We start from the raw sequence: 25,905 nt of genomic DNA, 5'->3' as shown, positions 1-25,905 counted from the left end.
AGTTATCAACGTTAACTTTATTTCATAAAAACGTGACCTGTTTTCTGATTTGGCACTCTTCATTTAAGACGTAGTCCTACGTCAAAAGTATGAAATATTTGGCTGCGGTCAAACAGTGTAATTTTACCCTAAAACCAAGCTTGCATGTTCACTCCTAAGACAAGACGTGACAACTGGCTTCTTACTCTTCTTTCTGCATTTTCGTCGACCAAGTGCTAGATAACAGGGAAGCGAGATGTGAAGGTTGACAAATGTTATAAAATTTCGGAAGATTATTCTCCCATGGAAAAACATGTGTTCTTCGTATCATGTATTTTCTGTGCTGCACCATTTTTTTGTATTCATTTTTCAACCGAATATCACATATTTTAAAGAATAAGTATTCTCCTGTTATTTTGGTAAGCAAAAAATTAAACGTGAAGAGATAGAGAAAACTAAAAAACGTAGATTTGATAGTAGGAATTAATTTCAAAGTTAATTTTATTTATCAAGAGATTATGGGCCTTACCGTTTACACTTCACGATGAAAACGAAATGAACGACACGCCATTAAATTTCGTTTTACGAGAGAAAATGATGGGCTTTCAGGTAGAATGAACACTTTTCAAATATAAATTTTGAATGAAAATTAACTTCTCCGTATCAAATTAGTGTTCAATGTGAATGGAAAAACTTGCTTTCCTCATTTGGTAAAATAATCTCGTGCAAAAATTGTATTTGAAGATAATTTTATATTATAATGATAAGTTTTAGTGAGAATATCGGAAAGTGTATAGAATATAGATCAAGTTAGGGTAAGAAAAACGTACTTCAAGTGAATAAATAACGACAGATAAAAATTTTCATTCAGATTTTAGCAATTTAAAAGTGCCTTCGGACCGAGTAGTAAGACTTAAAAACTAATTTCGTATCCAGATATACTCTTCATTTCGTTTTCACCGTGGAGTGTATACGGGAATAAGGCCTTATATTTCAACTTTGATATCGTTCAAACACTAACAGTACTGAAATATTGATAAAAAAAACATTCCCAAATTATAACATAGAGTTTATTCAGTTTTTTTTTTGTAGGTATGTGTGGTTTATTCAGGTTCCAACATGATTTTAAATACTTTTTCTGCTGTCTTGGTTGTTATTTGTTATTTTATCTTAATTTTATTGCTAACTGCTTTACGGTTGGGAAATAATTGAATGCTCTTCTCTGCTAGGCCGCTGCTATTATGCTATGCTAGATGGCAAGAGAATCCCGAGAAGATGTATGGTGGAAATTCCGATGCAATGTTTCCTTCTCTTCGGAAACTGAACACCGGACGTAATAGAAACGAAAATATACAGGGTTTTCCATTTCGGCCTTCCGAAAGAATACAGCCCTGCGCTGACAACCGTTTGACATAGCTGTCAACCAAAGCGTCATATTTGGTGATGCCAATTGGCCGTCCAGATCATGCGATTTGAACCCGCTAGACTTTTTTTTGTGGGGTTATGCGAAAGACCGTGTCTATGCCAACTCTCCGCAAACTCTTGAACATTTGAAAGACAACATTCGTGAAGTTATGACCGAGATACCGCCCCATATATGCCGAAAAGTCATCGAAAATTCCGGTTCCGGATCAAGGTGTGCGAGGAAGCCCTAGGTGGACATTTGAATGATGTTGTATTTCACACATAATGGCATAAACCAAACTTTAATTTGAAATAAAAGTTTCATTGAAATTCGAATTCTAAGTGTGTTTTATTTCAATTTACTTTCGGAATTTAAAGTTGGAAAACCCTGTACAAAGAATCCATTATAGAAATTATCGCTAAACTGAAATGTGAATGCAACTATTATTCAATTTCGAATATAGTTGGCAATACTGTGAAAATCTTGGAAATCCCATTTTTGTATATATTATATATCTTTGTCAATTGTTTTCCTCATCAGCCAATCAGAAGCCGAATTGCAAGTGGTCCGAGTTTGACAGAAAAAGCGGTCCGGAATCGGCCCCCTATTGTCATGTCTCGTCTCAGGTTCACTCAACTCAATGTCATTCGAATTCGTATGCAACTTTATATTCAACTCGTTCATGAGCTGTTTTCAAATTTGAATTACCGAACCAAAATCCCTCTATGTATTCGTCTCTATTTGCTATCATCAGACCTATAAACATCAATTATCGCGAATAATATATTACTGTCTCTGGACGAGCTATTTTCGCTGCCAGGCGACCGTCCATCCAGTCACAAATACTCACGACAGTCCGTTAATCATGGCATTTCCCGACGCGAATTGCAATTTTAATGAAGTTGGCCGTGATCGCTTTCGCTTGATGATTCACATACGGCACTACGTCCTTACGTAAACACACGCTCGACGAAAATAGAACTTCACTTCGCAGATGATTAGCGGTTTCTCACCTGAAACTGTTTGGAATCCGCTTGTGCCAACGGGGATAAATGTTTAAACGGAGGCGGCAGGTGATCTTTTTCAAACTGCACACGAAATGTTTACAGCGGCACAGCGGCAGACCGATGACGGCGGCGAAGTGTTGCCAAAACGAGAATCGCCAAGCGTCGCAAATGGGAACGTGGGAGAAATGTGAACAGAAAAGGGCAAATCATCCACCATGGAAAATGGCCGTCGCCAGCGCGATTATTCATCGTGTCGGTTGAGTTCTACTTGTGTTTACGACAATGGCTTTGGCAATCAACCAAATTGCCATGCAGCTTGCCAAATTGTTTATACTTGTACAGGTTTTGGATTTATTGCTTGATACAAATAAAATTTGATTTGCAGGTCGTAAATTTCGCTAATACAACCGACATTACAATTAGTGCCGCCATGTTTTATCATGAAATCCTTCACGTTGTAAATTGTTGTATTGCCAGAACAGTTGATACACGAGTGAAGACCAGAACAAGGGGAAAATATCTCAAAGAGCAGTTGAAATATTCTTGTTCACTTGCACCTTGAATTATTGGTAAAAATGGTTCCGTCCATTTGATCTTTCGTTACAACAAAAAATCTGTAAGTTGCTGACGCGACACGCGAATCCTTTTCATATTCAACATGAAACTTTTTTTACTACACATTATATCCGAGATTTACCACTAACAAGAACCTTCCATCTACTTCCAGATGATCACCGAGGGCACCAACGCAGTGCTACTGATAGGAACGACGTACGAGGAAGACTCCGGTCTGTTCACCTGCCGGGTCACGACCTCGGCGGGCCAGGTCGAAACGTCCGCCAAACTGATAGTCAAAAGTAAGAATTCCCAGTAAATAATCCATAAGTTGGTTTTCTTTCCTCTTTGTTCTCTCTGTTTCTTTAATTTTTTTATTTTACCGAACATTTTTGTTTAATCTTGATTGACGTTGACATTTGAAAAGCTAACCCGTCATCAGACACAAAACAGGCAACAGCTAACAGAACAAAAAACAAACAATTCTTAAAAAATGATAAAAGAATGTGCAAACATACAACAAAAGCAAACTCGAAGGAAAGATTTCAAATCAGGAGAGAATAGCCCACGAGATGGATTGACACTCGAGCAAAAGATTTCGAACGGAAGAAAATAGATACTAGTGCAGCATTATTTTATTTGTGAAAGTGCGGCGTCAGCTTTAAAATGTGAACCAACATATGCAAACGCGTATTTCTCGGACGAGATTATTTTTCCGAAAATAAAAAAAAAGAACAGGGAACCATCCACGCGGTTATAACTTGAGAATTACGCGAACGTAGCTGTAGTTAGCGCAATATTTGTTTTTTTAGCCAAAAGTAACCTAAGCCACATCCCTAAGAGCGATAAAAATTGTTCAAATCCCGATCAGATGCCAAACTCTTGTTTTCTAATCATATGGTTCAGTTATTTGTTTTCCGTTGTCGGCTTTCATGTTTCTGTTGTATGTGTCGTAGTGTTATCCACAATTGCCTATAGTTATAACATTTGGGCAAACTTTGCTACAAGCGAGAGTGCGTATAGAGAAAAAAAATATCACGAACAAAAAAAAAGATACAGGCCACTCCCCTACTAGTCGTCGTTGATAAATTAGCCCTGCCCATTTAAGATGGATGAAAGTGACTATTTATTGCCTAATTTATTATTGAAGCGAAATGTTTATACAAATACCCTAGCTTATTAAATACTCATTATAACAAATATTTTAAAGAAAAAAGAAGCAACCGATTAGTGATAAACAAGCAGCTTAACAAATAAAATTGCAAGCAGTTTTTAAACGCAGAACACACCCAATAGTTGTTATTGTTTACCATGATAAGTGGGTATTAAAAACTCATCACGCGTCTTAGTGATTAATTCAGATGAACTCGAGAAGGGCGACATCTTCAGTGTGCCTCCTACTCTCGCTGTCAGAACTCGAATTGACTCGTCTTCGGTCACTTTCCGCTCGACTGGAAAGTGGTTCATTGAATGACGATGATTTGTTTTCCACCATAGTGGCGAACAGACACAAAAGGTAGCGAAATTGCGAAACTCTCCACGCTGTAGTGTGCATCCCAGCATCCGCACACCCCTCGTTGGTAGAGACACGGTTCGTAGGAATAGAAGGTGCGATTGAAAAAAAAATCCCACAAACGTTGCCAAAACGATCAAGGGAAGGGTTTCTTAACTTTTCGTCTATTCTTCACGCAAATCCGATCTATGTGGGATACTGGCAAGATTTGTTTACAAATGATTCGCTCCAACTTTTTCGTAGCTTTCATGTGAATCATTCATTATCGCGTCCCTCGAGTTCATCACTCTCAATCACGCACTAAATGTAGTTCTTTTCTGAGTTATGGAAACACCGTGTGACGTCTGCCAGACCACAATTTTACGTACTGTGGAGAAAATTGTCTTCCGACGAGTAATACCTATCAGGAATTAACCTGAAATTAATTCATCACGCCACAAAAAAATAATGGGGTGCAAAATTCGGTTCCCGAGCGGGTATTTCAAACGCCACATGTCGGCGAGTGTTCCGTGCCGTGTGCAAAGGCCGCGCAAGGTGTAAAACATTTGGAATTCTCCAAACGTTAGTCAGCAGCAGCAGCAACACCGTGATGTGGCCAGGAAAGGCTGATAAAACGAATATGTGTGTAAAAGTGTGGGAAGATCCCAGAACCCGCCGGGGGGAAGAAAAAATAACTAGATCCTCTGAGTTTATACAAGCATAATGTTCCACGCACTCGGCCGAGCCGACGCGATGCTATTTTTAAACCGCCTGCTTTTCGGTGCGAGCATTGGTTGCGCGTTCCCTGACAGAACCAGAAATAATGATGCCGAACGCAATCCCTGTAGAGGAGAATGTACTTTCTCTCTATCATGTCTCGACAATACGATCTGCTTTCATGCGACAGGCGTTACATTTTTCTGCAACTAATTGAGGTAGAAATAAGCCAATTAAAGAACGCTTAATGGCAGGTGACCATTTTGTGGAAATTTTGATTCGGATAATAAAAACACTAGATTTTTCTATCATGATCATTTATTTGTTTATTTGAATCCTTACGAAAGACGGAACACATACGAAGCGTTGCTGTTTTTTAATTTTAATTGGTCGTATACTTACCGCTTTGTCTTTTAATGCCTTACGACTTGGCTCTGCAAGTATGAAATAAAAATTAAATTGTACGAGAAATACGCTCACAGAGAACCCACTTCTGCAGTAAGCTACAGCAGGCCGAAAAAACAATTTAAATAAAACAGAATAGCTACAATAAAATGGCTGAAAATAGCTTTGAAATTGAGATTTTTCTACTTGATCACACGCACCGATAGAGGAAGTGGGATGAAAATAGAGGACGTAATCGATCAAAATTCAGTCGGCCATGACTTCACCCGGTTTATGAAGGAACAAACTTAACCTTGATCACCGAAAAGACTTTGAAGTGGATCTAATTTGTTGGGCGATTAATATGTCATGCAACAGTAGTAGAATGGCAGCCAGCTGTTTCTCGTTAAGCTCTGAACTCAGCTATAAAGGGCAGGAAATTTAGAATCCTTAATGTACCAGAGAAACTTTTCTAGAACTTTCGGTGAAATCAGCTGCAGGCCTTCGTTCCTTAGCCGCTGGGTGGTTGTTGATCGCTTAGTCATTGCTACAGCACGTGTTGATATTATTCACAGGTGAATCCTACGCAACTCCCCCTCTGATTGCTTTACGCTGAATCTACCTTTGTTGAGAATTGTTGTCAATCGCTCATTTCGTTATGAATAATATCAGCCTATTTTTGAATTTCTCCTTCCTGACTCAGCTAACTCGGCGAACATTACACAGAGTATCTTAATCTTTTTTTCTTTCTTCAAGGAGACTTTAAATCCTACGATTCATTCACGCAGAGCAAAACGCCTATGGCCTCAGATTTAGATTTAACTATATGCACTCTCGCTACGGAGCCAAGTTTAGATAATCGACTGCATGACAGGCTGCCCCCGATCGGTCGAATCCAGACCGCCATCGAGTGTGTCCTGTTCAAATAAAATTCGGAAATAAAAACCTCATTAGTAGCCGTCCAATTGCCAGATGAAATAATTGCCTGCAACTCGAAAATAATTGCTTCCAACTGTCTTGTTTTGCTTACATTTTGCATTTGCATTTTGCAGCTGTGTGTGAACGAAAACAGTTTTTTTCTTAAACATCGATAAATTATCGCAGCAATGAAATTCGAGCTAGACAAGTGAAGGAAAATAATTATACTTATCTTTGTCAACACATCGGTCGGGACTTGTGTTACGCAGCTTTCGCTGCTAGGGTTGAGAATCCTCCGCTAAAACTGCTGTTAACTGCAACTGCTTAGCCGCGAGTTTGATGGTTTAATCATTAGAGCTGGCGCTTATCTCCAAAATACAGTTAATATGAATAGCTTACACCAGGCCACAGGAACTTATATGAATGCAACTAATTCGCGTCTAGTATTCTACACTCGCTCATTTTTCATAATCATTACTAGTTTTTCGTTATTTGATGTTTATTCTCGCCTAATTTGTAAGCCTAACTTATTGATTAATGTTTAAGTAATCTAGCTTTTAGTGAATAGCAGTGGTATAACTTTTATTTTTTTTTTGTTTATGTAAAACGAATTAATATTTACATCAACACATGCCACCTTTTGTATATTTTTGTATTTTAAGTCATAAGTGAATCCGTAATCAAAGTGATACAGAACTCAACCAAAAATTAAAACAAAACAAAAATTATATCCGTGTCTGTGTTTTTGCGCCCCGAATCATCCTGCTTCATATCACAACCGCTTATCAATCCTGTTGAGGTGCTTCCACCGGATGTGTATACTAATCAATCAAAACAAATACGCTTGTTTTCAGTGAGTTCCCATTTGAAAATGATCGCACTATCCTCATCATCCGAACAACAATAGAACAATATATCACACGCGCGAACGCAGCTTACAAACAAATCCGCGAACGGAACCAACGGTTTAAAAAAAATATCACACAAACATCACGCAGCCTATGCGTAACGCCATTTTGTTGTCAAAGTTCCCACACGCACACATGACACTCGACGAGGTTGTCATAACTATTGTGCTGCAGAAAGGTGTATAAAAAAAACTGTTGCAACTTTTGATAAATTAGTCTATCTAATGTGCGACACACTCCCCAGCAGGGGTGAGTGAGAAAGTGCGAGTCTAACCCGAAGAGACACGCGCGCGCGTCCGAACACTTTAAACACAGGTACGCAACTGCTGGCTGTGGCTTACCCGAGACAGAGATAGAGAGCGCAGTGCGCGAAATCCCCCACAGCAGCTCCGCGGAGGGACGGGGAACGGTATCCACTAACGCTGTCTCGCTCTGCGCACCCCACATCGACTTAGCGCTAAGCGCTGTGCGCACACAGTGCCGGGTGAAAGATTTATGACGATCTCGGGCAAGGTTGGAAACCAGACGGATGGGCCACCATCACTCGAAAGTGGGTTGCAAAGGGGCGGGCGGGCGTGCGGTTCGTGAATCATAAAAACTATGACGGGCAGTTGGTATTAATAGCCACTGAATAGTGTGAACCGTCAGGGTGACATTTGGAAAACAACAAATTAACTCATTGCTGTATCACAATCAAGCGTTATTCAGAATCATGTATGAAAAACAATTATTTTTATCTGCGTGACTTCGAGTACAGATGGGTCTCAAACTTGAGAGCATCAATGGAAAGGCATGCTTTACAAACAAAATGATGGGGTGTGTACTAATATGTAATCGTCTAACCTCTTGCTCAATTAATCATTACTATGTGGATCGGAAATAAATTGAAAAAAGAATTCTCCACTTTACAGTTAATCTATCTTTTAGCATTTCTTTCTTTGATATGTTTTAAAACTGTTACTTTCAGTCCGTCGCAACTCGTTATCATATGAAGAACTAGCCTGAACAAATCTGATAAGCAAATCAATATTCTATTACTCTGACCCAGTTGAAGCTACAAGAACTAGAATTTCGTGAAAAAGTTTCCTATGCCTATGCCTTGTGAAGGTTTTGATGTAATTGGTAAATCTCCAACCTCTGGGACATTGTGTCATCCTGAAATCAACATTCACAGTGTATACATGAGGCTTGAAGGGCACGTTTTCGGCCTGACGAAAAACACTCACAGGGATTGGACGGAAAGAATGAGTCCAGTCAAAGTCCGCCAATGTAAAAATAGTAAAACAGTAAAAATTTACTTATTTCGATACAATTGGTTGCATTTCATGACGAAATTCATCTAGTGTCATTAGCCTGTTTTTTGGGGTAGGCAAAGCTTCGCATTTTCGCAGATGTTACGGAAACTACCGTTAGTTCTTAAGGGATTGTGGCACTACTGCAAGTATTCCACTCGTAATTAATTCGGTGCCTTGGAATTTGCAATAATATCATGATAGAGACAATATACAAGCGATATAAAAATGCAACTAGTGTTATATCCCGAAAATCTGGACAATCTTCCTCTCATGAGTTTCATAAGTTAGATACAGTTTCAGATACAGTGCATATGTCGGCAGTGTTTCAAGGAAATCCCAGTCCACGATAAAAGCCAGTACTTCATGTGGATTTCAATTGAGATCGTCCTCTGCTATGATTCCTGCAGCGATCGGTTCTGCTGCAAAAGGCCTCATGACCCAATCGATGCCTTTCTCACGAGTGATAAATTCTTCTTTTAATTTTTCTAAATATTCGTACTTCACTTCTGTGCTTACTCCTGCGATGTTCGAGAAGCTGTACAAGGAGGAGAACGGAGAACAGGATTATCGTTTTTTCCTATATCAACAAACCTTTCCGAACAAATCACTCGTACACCCAAAGTTAATTTTTAGCACATTTTCTGGCATCCCGATTTATTACATTAAATGAGCTGAAAGATAACATAAAATGTTTCACTCCCCAATACATGTATATCATTTGTATGATACATATGCTAGAGCCAATATGAGGGAGCAAAACAGGAGACACATTTAAATGAAAGTTTTTCGTATAGTTTGCCAAATACACGGCCCAGACAGAGAAAGATATATTCTCGTTCATGTTCTTCTTTATCGGCTTAGAAAACACCTTCCAACTTCATTTTATGATGAGGTGTAATATTATCACGCTCCTTAATAATAGCGCTGGCAGCTATATGGATAGCGTGGTCGTGTAAAGTAACTTCGTATTCCAGCCGGCCTTGGTTCTCGATCCCCATTGACGTCATAAGGACTTTTTTTTTTGCACAATCCCAAATGAAAAGAGAAAAGAAAACCGAAAGAGATGTCTGCACGCATACATACAAACCATTTTTATGCTTCAAAATAGCTCATTTTTTGCGCATTTGACTCTCATGACCAGGAAATGGCATCTTTTCTGCCAAAGATGACATGTTTTCTGCCAACGCAATCAAGTGGCGTTTCACTCTAGCTGTGGAATATGCGTGCAAGTCTTCTTTCAAGATTCTTAGCATGGATTTATGAGAAACGTTGGCCTCTTTGGCAAGTTTCACGATGGTTTATATCCCCCCTCTTCTTCTTCTTCTTCTTCAATGGCACTAACGTTCCTAGAGGAACTTCGCCGTCTCAACGTAGTATTACTTGCGTCATTTTTATTAGTACTTAGTTAAGATTTCTATGCCAAATAACACGCCTTGAATGCATTCTGAGTGGCAAGCTCTAGAATACGCGTGATCACAGTGCAAGTCGGAGGAAATTTCTTTGACGAAAAATTCCCCCGACCAGAACGGGAATCGAACCCGAACACCCGGCATGTTAGTTATGACGCTAACCACTCGGCCACGGGTGCACCCCCTCCTTATTTGCAAAAAACTCAGACAGACAGTTTTCGCAAGCCTCTTTTGAGGCCAACTTAGTATCACCATAAGTATTTTGCATGGACCAGAAGAGATGATAATCACTTGGAGCAAGGTCCGGACTATACGGTGGGTGCAATAGGACATCCCATCCGAGCACCCGTAGCTTCTGGCGGGCCATCAAAGATGTGTGAGGCCGAGCGTTGTCCTGGTGGAAAACAACACCATTCCTATTGATCATTTATGGCCGCTTCTGGTCAATCGCCTGCTTCAAACGGCCAAGCTGCTCACAGTAGAGAACCGAGTTGATGGTCTGGCCATAGTTGAGCAGCTCATAGTGGATGATTTCCTTCCAATCCCACCAAACACACAGCAAAACCTTCCTGGCCGTCAATCCGGGCTTGGCGATGGTTTGGGCCGGCCCACCGCGCTTCGACCACGACTTGTTTCGCTTTAGGTTGTCGTACGTGATCCACTTTTCATCACCGGTCACCATCTTCTTCAAAAATGGGTCGAGTTCGTTCCGTTTCAGCAGTGAATCGCAGGCGTTTATTCGGTCTAAAAATTTGTTTGCCTCAACTCGTGTGGCACTCATACATCCAGCTTTTTTATGTAGAACTACGTCTTTCAGGAAGGGTGCCAAATCAGAAAACAGGTCATGTTTTTATGAAATAAAGTTAACGTTAATAACTATTTTCACTGTGAACAAATTCTCATGATTTGCATACCAATCGAATCGGAAATTCTCTAAGATTAGTTTGATATGCTATACATTACAATTCGCTAATCTCTAAACTTTAAATTTATGAAAACTGGAAGAACTTGCTTTTCCCATAAATTTGTTCTGCCGATTTATGTGCTAACCCTACCCGTGTTTCGAATGCTTATAACTCGAACATTTCTTAACAGATCGGAAAGATGTTTGCATCAATTGATAGGAAATATTCCTTCGCGTCTATCACAACTAATAAAAAATTATTTTTCATGAGATGAACAATTGAATAACTGTAAAATGTCAAGCGTTATCTAAACGCCCTAACTGCCAAGGGTTGATTGGCCTGATTTACGGTTTCCCCAACACAGACTTTAAAGTCGATGTATCTGTGGAAATCCGCTTTCCAAATATACATGCAAGTCGGGGGTATTTTTGTTCACACCGAACTGTGTTTCCTTAACACGGACTTCAATGAGAAATTAATTGAAAATTAAAATCAATATGCCTGGGGCTAGAGGCGAATGAACTGAAAAGTTTAAAGTCTCTCAAAGTCAAAAAAGAAGAAGAAGAATGATCCTGGGCGAATCCACTTTGTCAAAACATGCAAGTTGGGGGTATTTTTTCCCGCTGAGCTGTGTTTCCCTAACACGGATTTCAAAATCAATGTGCCTGGTGCAATCCGCTTTGCAAATACATGCAAATCGGGGGTATTTTTTGGTGTTCAGTACTTTTGTACTCGCTTGTCGTTGTGCAGATATGTTTCCCTAAAACGTACTTTTAAACTGAGAAACCTGGGGAAATCGTCATTTCAGATACTAGAGGTGAATGAACTTTCGCGGTTCGAGAACTACGTAAACATGAGATGTGCAATAATTTCAGAGGGAAATGTAAAATACAATGATCGTTTTACAATTTTTCCGTTCACATATTTTTTTAGTCCCAGGCATCATATTAAACGTAAAATGACCTTCATCAAATTTATTTGTAACGAAGAACATAATCCATTACAAAAATTTCGATGCATTCTAAAATAATATTCGAAGTGGTAAACAAGTGGATTGCATAATATAATTGCGTAGTTCTACGTCAAAAATATGTGGTAGTATTCTAGATACAACCCCTTACATTTTTTTTGGAATCCAATCTTCTGCATTGGTTCCAAACGGTTTTTATGGTATATACCCAGTTTCTGGTCAATCGAGCGAGTGCTCACATGCCGGTCTACTTGGATGATTTCAACGATTTTATCGGTTTCCACGACGATCGGCCTACCAGTACGGGGTGTATCTTCGACAGCCACTACACCAGAACGAAATCGATCAAACCAACGCTGTGCTGTGCGAATCGTTACAGTATCGGTCCATAAACTACTTGAATTTTTTCGGCCGCCTTCGTTGCAGTTTTACCTCGCAGGTAGTAAAAACGTAAAATATGGTGAATTTCTTGCTTGGTGGACTCCATCTTTAACGCACTATAACTTGAGACTGAGTAGGACAATCACAACACTGTCAAAAAGACACTTCTAGCACAGATTGTCGTCTTTAAATAGCCGTACAGTATGACCCGATGCTATAAGTACAACACAAGATATGTTCAAGTGTTGCCATATATTGACAATATACGACATTTCTTTTTCCCCAACCCAATGTGAAGGAATGTAATCATTTCTGGTGTTACAAGCTCTACGATGTCTCTGTGTCTATTAGGATGTTTTTTTAAAATTTATTTCATCCCACAACCACAGCTTTCGCTCATGAATCAACAACATAAATTAAGGTGATGACGGTTTTATTTTCTTATTTCACGATTCGCTCCTGTTTTCCTTCTACTATTGTTTCACAGATACAATCAAACGTTTGTCTTGTGGAAATATCAACATATCAACATATCATCATATCAAGATCCAAATTTTATTAAATTTTTGTATGTCGGCAGTTGGTCAAGAAGTTATGGCTTAATGCAGATTTAATAATCGCGATGTCTCTGGTTTGAATCTCGATGTTGCTGTTTTTTTGCTTTCGACTGGGTGCGTGTCAGAAAATGGAAAAATTTCTCCAAATTTATTGGTTTCGTTTTCGCGACTGGCCTTAGTTCGCATTATCAACCATGATCAGGGTTACCAACCATAATTTTAAAAAATCAGAAAGAATAAAAATAAAAATCAGGATGAAATCATGACAGCTTATATTGGGTTGCCCGGATAGTTCGTGTCGATTTTTGAGAAAACAAATACATGATTGTTATAGGAAGCCATCAGCCTTAAAATTATACCCTTCCAAAAACCTACAGCATCATTACAGTGGATTGGAGAGGAATCAATATTAAGAATTTCTTTGAATTCAACGTCCATACTTTGGAATGAATCTTTATTCACCAAATGAACAAACTATTCCTAAAGAGGGTGAATTTTTTTTTTTTTAATTTTGGTGTTATTGATTCGATAAAAGTTATATTGACTACAATTTTACCATTAAAGTTTATTTTACTTTGAATCTGGCGAGCAAATGATATATAACGTCTTATTCTATTGACTTTGAATTCAAAGATAAGCTTGACTAGTATTACACTCTGAAACGTATTCTTTCACTAATAACTTTGCGGTTAATCGTACATAGACATCATACAAGGTAATGTTGTTCCCTAAACTTAATCTCGTTATTATTTCTTTCAGAGATTCTGGTTTCATGAAATTATCTGGCCTTATTTTGAAAAGCCTCGAAACATTTGTGCGTAGTGAAAAAAATCGGTATTTTCACTTATTCTATTATATTCTGCATTTGTCGATTTATCGATCGTTGCAAATCGTTGCGTGGCAAATCGATCAAATCGTACAGGTTTGTATCAGGAGAATTTAATATTTATTTGTACATGTGCGGACCGGAGGACTATTATTACCGTTCTTATTTTCAACTAAGAAAGCTTTGACAGGGATCCTAGCAATTTTTTTCGGATAGTTTTCGTTCTGATACAGTGGAAACTGCAAAAATCAGGGTCATTTCTGAAAAATCAGGCAAAATTGGGTGTTAGTCAGGATATCAAACGTCTCTGAACATTATGATAATACACAAAATTAACATCAAAATTTTCTTATCATAGAATAAAATTTTGTTTAATGAGCTGAATATTTTGATTCCATTGGGTTCTTTAACTAGGAGTCGGAGTCAAAGTCAATGAAATTCCTTCCGGCTCCGACTCCTCGACTCCGACTCTGACTCCATAGCCCTGAGTGAAAGTCTTCCGGAAAAAGTTGATTTCAGTGGGCTTCCTATGAGTACGAAGGAGTCTTCTAGGGCGATTTTTGGTTCTACTTTAATTTGCAGTGGTGTTAAGCCTTTCATATACCTGTAGAAGTACTCGATGGTCGTTTTGTTTTTCCAGTTTTCGAGTAAATATTCATGACATCTTGTTCATCGATATATCCATTGGTTGCCGTTTGAGCAATTAATTTACAAATTTGCAGGGTTTCTTTTTTGAATCATACGAATTATGCTACATTATAGAGTATGCTTTCTGATTCGTTAGGGAATAGTATTTAATCCAGATGACTGTTTTTCATACGAATGTTGTTCGTTGCCAGATCTAGTTCTTCTTTATTTCGAAGTAGTGTTGATCCCTTTATATTTTCACGTGAGCTTTCAAAGCGTCTTATTTATCAGGCTATTAAAAGGTTCAGTTTGAGCGATTAATTAGAAAATGTTCAAAGAATGAATCGTTTGAATATGTTATTTGGATACTAAGAGCACATCGACAATTTGGACTGACTTGCACTTGAATAACATTGAGAAATCTGGTTTCAGAAAGGAAGAAAGAAAAGGTTTCAGAAACTGTCAATTCTTTACAATTGCTACACCATTTAGTAAACTGACCGTTTTATTAGGGAATTGTATTCAACTCAAAAGGCTGTCTTTCAATCAATCGTTGTTTGTTAGTTTTTTGTGGCTTTTCTTGGATTCAGAAGCCCACTGTCTAACCGTTGAACATGATGAAGAATTAAAAAGAGCCTTTTTAGGTAGGATCAAATTTATTTTCAGTTTGCAGTTAGATGGAGCCCAGTTCTTTGAAAGTTTTTTGAATAAAAAGTTCGATTATTGTATGCTTTCTTTTTGTCCATTTTCGATTACATAACATATTGTTCATCGAGCTCTTAAATGCTTGCTGTTTGGGCAAAAAAAAATTTCAATTCATTCAATTCATTCACAATTTAGTTTCGATTAAACGTATGATTCAAAACGAAATCAACAACTAGTCTACCCACTACATGAAGATGGCAGGAAATGAGTAGTTTACGAAGTGGATGTATGGTTCTGTACAAAACACATGTTAATTTTTATTGAACTTCACCTATATCAGCGATAATTTTCATTTTATAGTGCTAGACTTATTTCCTTGTCATGACTAGAATTGCAGTTTAGCTTGTATATCGTGTGAAGTCGTTTGAAGATGTTTTGGGTGTTTTTTTCAGCTGAATTATCGTCAAAAATACAATTATAACACACTTACCATATTTTGCGTTTTGACGTAGGACTGCGTCTAACAGGAAAATAGGGGAAAGACGTAGGGGAATTAAATGAAAATCTGAACACTGGACATGTAGGAAATAATAGAAGATCTCAATCGCTTATAACTCGACCATTTCTCAATAGATCGCAAATATATATCAATTGGTTTGCATCAATTGATTAGAAATGTTTTCCTTTTATTTAGATAAACAATTGAGTAATTGTAAAATATCAAACATTATCTAAATGCTCAGCCCCACGTTTCGATTGACCCAATTCTCCTCTGACTGTACCAACCAAAAGGGACAACTAATGTAACAGTAGATTACAGTTTGGATACTTCAATACTACTGCAAATACAAACGAAGCAATCCACCGTGCATAACATTCTATCCAAAGGAAATAAGAAAAATGTGACAACGAACCCAGCACACGCACAAGCTAGCGAGCTGTTTCTGCCTGCCTTTCTTTTCTTTCCTAATGTTAGTGGCACATACAACGATTATGACCGATACAATGAAAGCCCGAGGAGAAGCAAAACATTGCGTCGCAAGCCTCACCTCTGTGGGATTCTTCAGCCAGTCAACGATGATGAATTTCGAAGATCCGCTCCAAAGCGATCGTTCATTTTCCAACCGAAATTTGACACACACACACACAGTGAAGGTGGTACAAATGTATAAACTCCTTTGGCTGCATTCAGTGTGCCTAGAAAAGGAGATGCTTTACTTGCAGTAGCTTATTTGGTTCGAATTGTTTACTATGAATTGATACAAGATTTCTCAAAAGCTTTTAATGATTACTGAGAGGCTACACCAGGTTCAATTCTCATTCCGACATTCTTGCAAAAAATTGAAGTTCAATAATGAACCAGCCAAAAGTGTTGGAAGTTACTATAATACAGAAAAAAGGGTTACACAAGACCTCGTGTGAAATGTAGGCCTGGTATATTTTGCTTTTTTAAGTAGAAGAGTTCATTTCATGGTCTTATTTTACCCTACGAGCGTATTTGTATGGTTTTAACGGAATAAAAACTAATGAGCTCTATAGTTTGAATCCTAAAAACAGAAAAAAATCAATCAATCAATGGTTTTGAAGTTGTTTTGTGAAATTTGAGAAGAAGATTCATACTTATTATACACTTACTGTATGCGTCTTAGTGATTGCACCATTTGGTAATGTGAAACAAAATGAATTGTTATGTGAAGAAACATTCAGCACATTTTCAAACAAAGCAAACTCATTGAGGAATATATAGACTTACCATTGGACTTCAAACTAATAAGGAACAATCCAAAGGATTGAGATCCGGATTGGATGGGAGTAACATGTCTGAAATACCACATTTGGCTTTAATCCATTTTCCTTCGTTACCCATGGGAGTACTACTTCAATTAAAATACGGATATACACTTCCGTGGGTACTTCATCGCCTTCTCGGATAAATACTAGGTCCATTTTTTATCCTCTCTAATGCTACCAGTCCAAATACCATGAAGTTGACTGGATGTTTCGTCAAACTTGGATTCTGTACTCGTTGGCTATCTACATTACCGACAGAGAACTGATGTATCGGTCGGTACTGGAATTTGATACGGGATAAGCAACTTCCTTTCGTCTGTGAACAAAACTACTGGGTTTTGGTGCTTAAGAAAATTCAAAATCTTACTGCGCTCGCCGCATAGTACGGTGACTTATTCCAACCTTCTTAGTCATTTTTTCTCATGGAACGCACGGGATCAGAAAAAATTTTCCTTGTGATCCCGGAAACTGTTTTTTTCGTCCGAACTGATCTCAGGCGACCTGAGGAGATCCTTGGAGATAGTTTTCCGTTCTTTTCCAAGTCCAAAACACTTGTTACAGTTCACCGGGACACTCCAACAGCTGCCGCAATTTCGTTTTGCGGTATTTGCGCGCGGGATGAATCACGAATTGGGTGTGCTCCCGTGGCCGAGTGGTTAGCATCACACATAACATACCAGGGGTTCGGGTGCGATTCCCGTTCTGGTCGAGGGATTTTTTCGTCAAAGAAACCTGCTTCCGACTTGCACTGTAGTCACGCGTATATTCTAGAGCTTGCCACTCAGAATGCATTCACGGTGTGTTATTTGGCATAGAAATCTCAACTAAGAACTAATAAAAATGATACAAGCAATACTACGTTGAGACGGCGAAGTTCCTCTAGGAACGTTAGTGCCATTTGAGAAAAAGTAGAAAATGATGATGACGATGAATCACGGATACGCTGCCGCTTTGCCATGGCTAGACACAATTATTATATTGGGTTGAATTATTCTATTGGGTTCAACGACGAAGGCTACCAACGAACGAACGACGACCAACAAACGCATTTAGAAAAATGCGTAGTTTGTTACGGTTTGTAGCTCAACGGAATCATTGGTTCCCTTTTGATGTAGAACTACGTCTTTCAGGAAGGGTGCCAAATCAGAAAATAGGTCACGTTTTTATCAAATAAAGTTAACGTTAATAACTATTTTCACTGTGAACGAATTCTCATGATTTGCATACCAATCGGATCGGAAATTCTCTAAGATTAGTTTGATATGCTATACATTACAATTCGCTAATCTCTAAACTTTAAATTTATGAAAACTGGAAGAACTTGCTTTTCCCATACATTTGTTCTGCCGATTTATGTGCTAACCCTACCCGTGTTTCGAATGCTTATAACTCGAACATTTCTTAACAGATCGGAAAGATGTTTGCATCAATTGATAGGAAATATTCCTTCGCGTCTATCACAACTAATAAAAAATTATTTTTCATGAGATGAACAATTGAATAACTGTAAAATGTCAAGCGTTATCTAAACGCCCTAACTGCCAAGGGTTGATTGGCCTGATTTACGGTTTCCCCAACACAGACTTTAAAGTCGATGTATCTGTGGACATCCGCTTTCCAAATATACATGCAAGTCGGGAGTATTTTTGTTCACACCGAACTGTGTTTCCTTAACACGGACTTCAATGAGAAATTAATTGAAAATCAAAATCAATATGCCTGGGGCTAGAGGCGAATGAACTGAAAAGTTTAAAGTCTCTCAAAGTCAAAAAAGAAGAAGAAGAATGATCCTGGGCGAATCCACTTTGTCAAAACATGCAAGTTGGGGGTATTTTTTCCCGCTGAGCTGTGTTTCCCTAACACGGATTTCAAAATCAATGCGCTTGTCGTTGTGCAGATCGGAATATGTTTCCCTAAAACGTACTTTAAAACTGAGAAACCTGGGGAAATCGTCATTTCAGATACTAGAGGTGAATGAACTTTCGCGGTTCGAGAACTACGTAAACATGAGATGAGCAATTATTTCAGAGGAAAACGTAAAATACAATGACCGTTTGACAATTCTTCCGTTCACATATTTTGGTAGCACTAGGCATCATATAAAAAAGGACGTTCATCAAATTTATTTGTAACGAAGAAAATAACCTATTACAAACAAAATTTCAATGAATTCTAAAATAATATTCGAAGTGGTAAATAAGTGGATTGCATAATGTAGTAGCGTAGTTCTACGTCGAAAATATGCGGTCGTGTCCTAGATACAACCCCTTACTTTTTTTCAAAAATAAACATAGCACCCACGTTGATGTCAATTGAGCCCGTTAACGGTTGATGATCACGAACTTTGTCTCGTATCAAATTCAAACATTAGATCTGGTCGATACAAAGTTTCCGTAAATTAGCCCCTAGATCATGTGGTCAGATACCTCTACACTACTTTATGTGAAGTTTCTCATATATATTGATAAACCAGCAACAATTGAGTGAGATACCAACAGAAATACTCAAAGAAAGGTCAAAATTGAACCTTTCGCATGAAACATCACAAGCGTCATAGCGGCCAACATTTGCATGAAATTACCCTCAGCAAGCACTTTTTGCAATTTCCTCATATTTTATTTCAAAACGAAATTACATACATCAAAATATATATTAATATATATATTTTTTTTTCCTTGATTTTTAATATTTTTTGTAAACATATGAAAAATCCTGAATTCATCCTGGTTGTCATTTGAACATCAATGTATCATACGAGCGTGTTAGAGGTGTGCGTTGATGCGATTACGAATGGTTTATTCGAATTTTTGAAAATTGCGTTTTTGTCCGAATGTGTCCCATGTGTGGGGCAGTTTCGGGCTGTCCTGGGGCACTTTCGGACAACGACAAAAAAATTAAAATCTGATGTTTATCAACAATTACTTCCGTTTCCTCTTATTTCCAGCATATTCTGCATTTTTCTGTTTATCAGTATTTGTTTGAAAGGAAGCTATGCTTGCTATGAGAGTCAGTAAAAATTCGTGATTTTGCATTCTTCCGTTTTCGAGTGGTGGTTTTCCGCGGTGAAGATTTTGGAAAAGGTTCAACATTTTCCGGGGACAAAGTTGCCAAAGTAAAATCTGTCTGTGCTGTAGACGCAATGTTTTGCAGCATTATTGTATTACCCGTTGAGTCAGTTGCTACTCCAGTAGGTGAAATCATTAGAGCATTCAAAATCCTTGTTCGAAAAAACTTTTCTTGAGAATGGATAGCAACCTGTCATTTTGAATCCAGCAAGGATATTACTCAAATTGAAAGAAGCATTTTAAGCCGATGCAACTATACATGAAAGGTCGTGTATAGAAATAGTTTTTTCTAGGAAGATTGCGTAGCCAATCGTTCTGGGAAACTGAGAGCTTTTGCTTGAAAGGGCCCATAACGGAAAAATCCATCTGTTGTAAGCGATTTGAGACATAAGGTGGAAAAGATACATGAATTGTGCAATTTTTCCGACAATATTTAATTGTTTCCAAAGTGCAATGACTTCTTGATTGATTTTTGATTTTTTGAAATTTGATTCATTTACGTTACGTTGCTTTACGTTATGCAACCGTTAGTTGGGAAATTTGACAAAGACAATGGACCCAGTTGGGCTACCTGTGAGCTAGAATCATGAAAACGTTCTATTCGAAACTATTCTATAGCTCTTTCCATCTCATCTTCGTTGATGCTGGTTCTATCGGTTTTCTTTTTGTAATTTCGAACCATCATTGGGTCTGAGAATTAGACTAAATTGATGTTTGTTAGTAAACAGCAATCAGACACTAATTTTATGAGGTATTGAACAGTGTCCGAATGTGCCCCACCACCATCCGAAGACAAATCATAATTTTATCTAATAAATAGACCTTCATTTCCCCGTTGCATGCACGTTTTTTTTTCATTTCATATTAGTTACCAACTGAGGTGGTTTACTTAAATTTCTAAATCGTTCACAAAGGAACTAGGGAAATACTTACAACTTCAAGCTCAAAAGTTTCGAAACATGTATGAAAAAGGGCACTGTGTTGTTTTCGTAAGTAATAAACGACCAGGAGATGTCAAACCATATGATAGCTATTGGTGGAAAGGCTGTTAACTTATTTATATTTTTAATTTGGTTGAAAATTGTACCGCTTAATTTTTACAAGCGTTGTCCGAAACTACCCCCCTTTCCCCTACTCAAGACAACGCGTATTTCCAATATCTTTACTATTTCGACCGGCACTGTGAGCGGAAAAAATATTTCAATTGGTAAACTCATGGGGCGTCGTACAGCTGTGTGCATTTACTAACATGAAATGACCAAGAATAATTTTAGAAAGTCTGAGAAATTATTAATTATATACATACACTTTGTATGTTCACACTCGAGGCAAGCAAACAGGATGTGACGAGTACTTGTACTTGTACTGGGCACACGCGGCTCAGCTAATTGTCTCCCGTTGCGCTGTCAGCCCACAGCGCAAAGCAGAGCCGATGGTACGAGCCAGCGGTTCGCCAGCTAGTTTATTTTTGGCCCCGAGCGCCATACATACAGACAGTTGTGAGGGTTTTCCCAATCCAAGCTTTTTTTTCAAAAACCGCCGACGGGTAAGCTTGGCGAAGCCATTTCTTCCCCATATCTCTCCCTCCAACAAACCGATTCACCCAAAGATTCACAGATTCATGGTCTCGCCAAGTGCCCCATCTCTCAAGGAAAAATTGTCCCAGTGCCAGAAAATTTTCCCCCACTCATCCGTGTCGGTTTTGGCCAAATCTCGTCTGACAGCCGCGCTGAAATCCGATCCGAAAGTTTCAAATTCTACAAAACTCGTTGTCCCGTGACGAGCGCCATCTCGTTCACGATAACAGCCTTGCATAGGGGAACCCAAAACAGACAGAAAAACATACGCGGCGGACAATATTTATGACCCCATTCTTTTTCACGGCCTGTCGTATTGTGAGATTTTGTAAGCGGTCGGCGACAGCTTGACATCCGCATTTCAAGCCGGTGCACCGGCAACGGCATCGACAGTTGGCGCAATTTTCGCGGACCGCATCAGATGGCGTAAGAGTGGAAGAAAACAGGAAAAGAAAATCATATCCACATAATTACGCAAACACGATCTGTCCCGCTGTTGCTTTTCGTTTTAGTGTTATTGTGTTATCTTCAGAACTGCAGATCATGAGCGGTGCCGGTCATCAAACTCGACGAATTATTGTGAATTTCTACGAAAACAATTCGGTTACATTGCTGGTCCTGAGTGGCAGAAAATTTGTATCCACTCGTAAATTGACACATGGCAATAAATCTTCGACTAACGGTTGAATTTTGTTGTTTTCGGCCGTAAAACAATTTTTTTTGCTATTTACGAAAGTGAGTGATAATTATTGGCGACATTATTCAAGATCTGTTGCGCAAAATTGTTCCCGTTGCATGATAGAATCTAACTTTAGAAAACAACAAACATTGTTATGCATAGAACTACAGAACACACATCAGTCTGCTTGCAATCCACCTCAAAACTTTTGGAAACGAAAGAAAACTCTACTAATAGCAGTGTTCTGAGTTACAAAACTGTTACGTTCCAACTTCGGAAGACTTTCTTTCCGCAACACGAGTACAAAACTTCTCTGGGAACAAACACACTTGTTTTTCACTGATTTCCTCTTAATCGCACCAAGCATGCATGTTGTCTTAGACCCGGCCGCTTCAAGTGCAGTCTCTCATACCTTCTGCCTGTTTTTTGTTCTACTTCTCTTGTTTTCGTTCTCCAACAGCGCAACATGTCCGCGTGCGCCCTCCCAGTATCTTCAAGAGTTGCGTACAATCTTTCTCCGTGTTGCGTTGCTGCTATCCACCCCGGAAGAGCCACGCCAAAGCGTTGCCCAAGCACAAAAAGGTCGCGAAAGAAACACAAAAGCTGCTCGCTGCCATGAAAATTCGCAAACCAGAGAAAATCTACAAGGCCATCCAGCCGCAAAAAGGTACAGTTCCGGTCTCGATGTCAGGGCAGCGCTACTCGTTTTGGTTCGAATGCCGCTGCACGGTGCGCTGTCAGCCGCGCCCTGTTGGTTTGCGGAACACGACCGTGTGGGGGAGCTAGCTGCCCGGAAAGGCACCTTCTCTCGCTCTCTTTCCAACAATTCGCCCAAAACGAATGCTCTGCTTTGAATGTTACATGTCGCAGTAGGCACAATCACTACACAAACTCTCCACAAAACTCACATTCAACATAAAAAACTATTACTCTATGCTACTCTCTATGAAACTTCCTGACCTTTTTTGTAGTCCCAGCTTTTTGTTTTATTTTGCTTCTGTGTGTTTGCGCGTGCCAATGTTTGATAATGTTTGGAGATAATCACTGTGTTTTGTTTGATTAATGCATTTTCCCAAGCTAAGCACTTTGATTTGTTTTCAAAGCTAATAAAATTATAGGTTACCGTTCCAAGGAAACAGGAAACATAAACTATTTATCTCTGCAAAATTTTAAATCAAATTTAACTATCTTTCTCGTCTAATTCGAGTAAAGAATCCGCTATCATGCCCTTCATTAATTGATCCCCTACAAATATCGAACGATTCAAGTTGACTTGAATGATTGAATGATAAATTTCGACGAATCATTTTGCGAAACTCTTGCAATGCTTGTTGATTGAAGCCATAAACAATCACTTCCAAATCGAATGACAACGTTCTTTAGAATCGATTCAGAACCAACCGACCTGGAAAAAATCTAATAAAGGAATGAGGAGGGGGAGTGGTTTTAGGATTGGGGCTGTATAAGTGGACATTTATTCAAAAAACTGCACGACAGCTCTTGCTCCGCAATTTTCCATAAACAATTTCCTGCAGATATGAAATGAAAGAATGGCCACAATTCCAGAAGCCCTGGGATAACCCTCATCAAAACAGCCATGATCGCTTTGGAAATAATTCTCCTATATGTGTAGTTCAATAAAAAAAAACATAGTTTTTCGGAATCCTACATTCAAGTCTACCACAAATTAGACCTGCCTTTGGGAATCTACACCCAAAGTTAATTTTTAGCACAAGTTATGGCATCCCAATTTATTACATTAAATGAGCTGAAAAATAACAGAAAATGTTCTACTCCCCAATACATGTATATCATTTGTATAATATGTATGCTAGAGCCAATATGAGCGAGCGAAACAGGAGACGCATTTAAATGAAAGCATATGAAAGCTTTTCGTATAGTTTGCCAAATACATGGCCCAGACAGAGAAAGATATATTATCGTTCATGTTCTTCTTTATCCAACTTCATTTAATGATGAGGTGTAATATTATCACGCTTCGAAAAACAGCGCTAGCAGCTATATGGATAGCGTGGTCGTGTGAAATAGCTTTGCATTCCAGCCGGCTTTGGTTCGATCCCCATTGACGTCGTACGGACTTTTTTTTTGTCACAATCCCATATGAAATGAGAAAAGAAAACAGAAAGAGATGTCTGCTCACATACATCTTCTTCTTCTTCTTCAATGGCACTAACGTTCCTAGAGGAACTTCGCCGTCTCAACGTAGTATTACTTGCGTCATTTTTTATTAGTACTTAGTTGAGATTTCTATGCCAAATAACACGCCTTGAATGCATTCTGAGTGGCAAGCTCTAGAATACGCGTGATCACAGTGCAAGTCGGAGGAAATTTCTTTGACGAAAAATTCCCCCGACCAGAACGGGAATCGAACCCGAACACCCGGCATGTTAGTTATGACGCTAACCACTCGGCCACGGGAGCACGACATACAAACCATTTTTAAGCTTTTAAAACAGCTCATTATTTGCGCATTTGACTCTCCAGCACACGAAATGGCATCATTTCTGCCAAAGATGAAATGTTTTCTGCCAATGCTAGTTTGGATGTAGCGTCCAATAACTTTGATACTATCTACAGAACACACCATAAAATTGTATTGAATATCCAGTTGGACTATGCAAGAAGAATTGAAAACGGATAATATTTGACAAATATTAATATTTCATATAGCACTTTCTAGTTGACCAAAGAATTACCCTAAGGGTGTTACGATCAAAATGTTTGACGTAGGACTATATCTAACCGGAGGAAATCTAGGCTCTGAACAAGTGGGAAAAATGAATGGCTTTAAGTTTCCTCCAAAACTGTGACGTGAGATTCATCAGTCATCTTTCCATCCACCCCATTACAGGAAAAACAGCCCCACACAAGCAGTGATCCTCCTCCGTGATCCACTGTTTCTTTTTGAAGAAGCTTTTCTCAAGGCAATGGGGTAGGAGGAGTAATATGAGGAAAGAGTAGAGTTGCCAAGGGCTTTTTTGAAGGTTAGAGACGAAAGAACTGAAAAAGTTTAAAGTCTCTTTAATTCAACAAGGAAAGGAAGGAAAGGCAAATTTTCAGTATCGTTCTAGATACTAAACAATGAACATCGCTTGTTCTTCCTTGTTTTGCCCAATCACATGTCTTTGTTTCGGACTGAGCTGTGGACGCGACCAAATTACTCACTCGCTGATGTCTCTAGCATTGCAATCATTGCATCAAACTGACGCCATTGCATTAATGTTTTGAGTTACACAATTGTGTGGGAAATCATCAAGCTAAGCTATCGTCAGCTCACCAAGAAAATAAATATTCTGGAATTTTGTCAGCGATTTGGTTTCGCATGACGGTATGAAAACTCTCTCCACAAAGCATGACAGCTAAGCTAATCTAGACTGGCAATATTCACAGAAAGGCCTCTGTTGAGAAGAGCGCAAAACGGAGATAAGTGTGTGTATATTTAGTTGCATCAAGCCAGTGTGCTTCATAACTCGTACTTAAAAAATAGTGCATCTTCGCTACGCTGAAACCCCATTCGTAATGATTAATATAAACAAGGAGGGGAGATAGTGGGAGGGAATTATTTACGCTACGGTACTAGTGATGAATCTCTGCTGAGGCAAATATTCAGCCTTTTTCCAAGCAGTTAACATTGTTTGTTTACTGTCATTATAAAGGCTTCGTTGGTCCCTTTGACAGGTGTTAAGGTTGTGCACCAAAAAATTATTAAAAAGTTGTTCAAAAAGTTATAATAAGTCATTAATTTATTTGTGTTTGCATTCAGATAGAGCTTATTTAGTCACCAAGAAAGTA

General features: G+C 38.7%; 1 protein-coding gene across 8 annotated transcripts in view; it reads left to right on the top strand.

Moving 5' to 3' along the window:
• Positions 1 to 2,855: 2,855 nt before the first annotated feature.
• The window catches only part of LOC129767232 (titin-like), a 96,361-nt gene continuing 73,311 nt past the window's right edge, over positions 2,856 to 25,905 (top strand). For 3 of the 8 annotated variants that reach the window (XM_055767907.1, XM_055767906.1, XM_055767904.1), the window contains exons 1-2: positions 2,858 to 3,007; positions 3,119 to 3,248. In XM_055767907.1, coding sequence (XP_055623882.1) covers positions 3,119 to 3,248 — 130 coding nt within the window. In that variant the 5' untranslated portion in view covers positions 2,858 to 3,007. Of the gene's footprint in view, positions 3,008 to 3,118; positions 3,249 to 22,552; positions 22,760 to 25,905 lie in introns of all 8 variants that reach the window. The other 5 variants (XM_055767911.1, XM_055767908.1, XM_055767905.1 and 2 more) reach the window with 5 other exon arrangements.

The sequence above is a fragment of the Toxorhynchites rutilus genome, chromosome 2 (assembly GCF_029784135.1).
Source record: "Toxorhynchites rutilus septentrionalis strain SRP chromosome 2, ASM2978413v1, whole genome shotgun sequence".
In the NCBI taxonomy this organism is placed as follows: Eukaryota; Metazoa; Arthropoda; class Insecta; order Diptera; family Culicidae; genus Toxorhynchites; species Toxorhynchites rutilus.
Note: the sequence above shows the minus strand (reverse complement) of the source record. Positions and strands in the feature narration are given on the sequence as shown.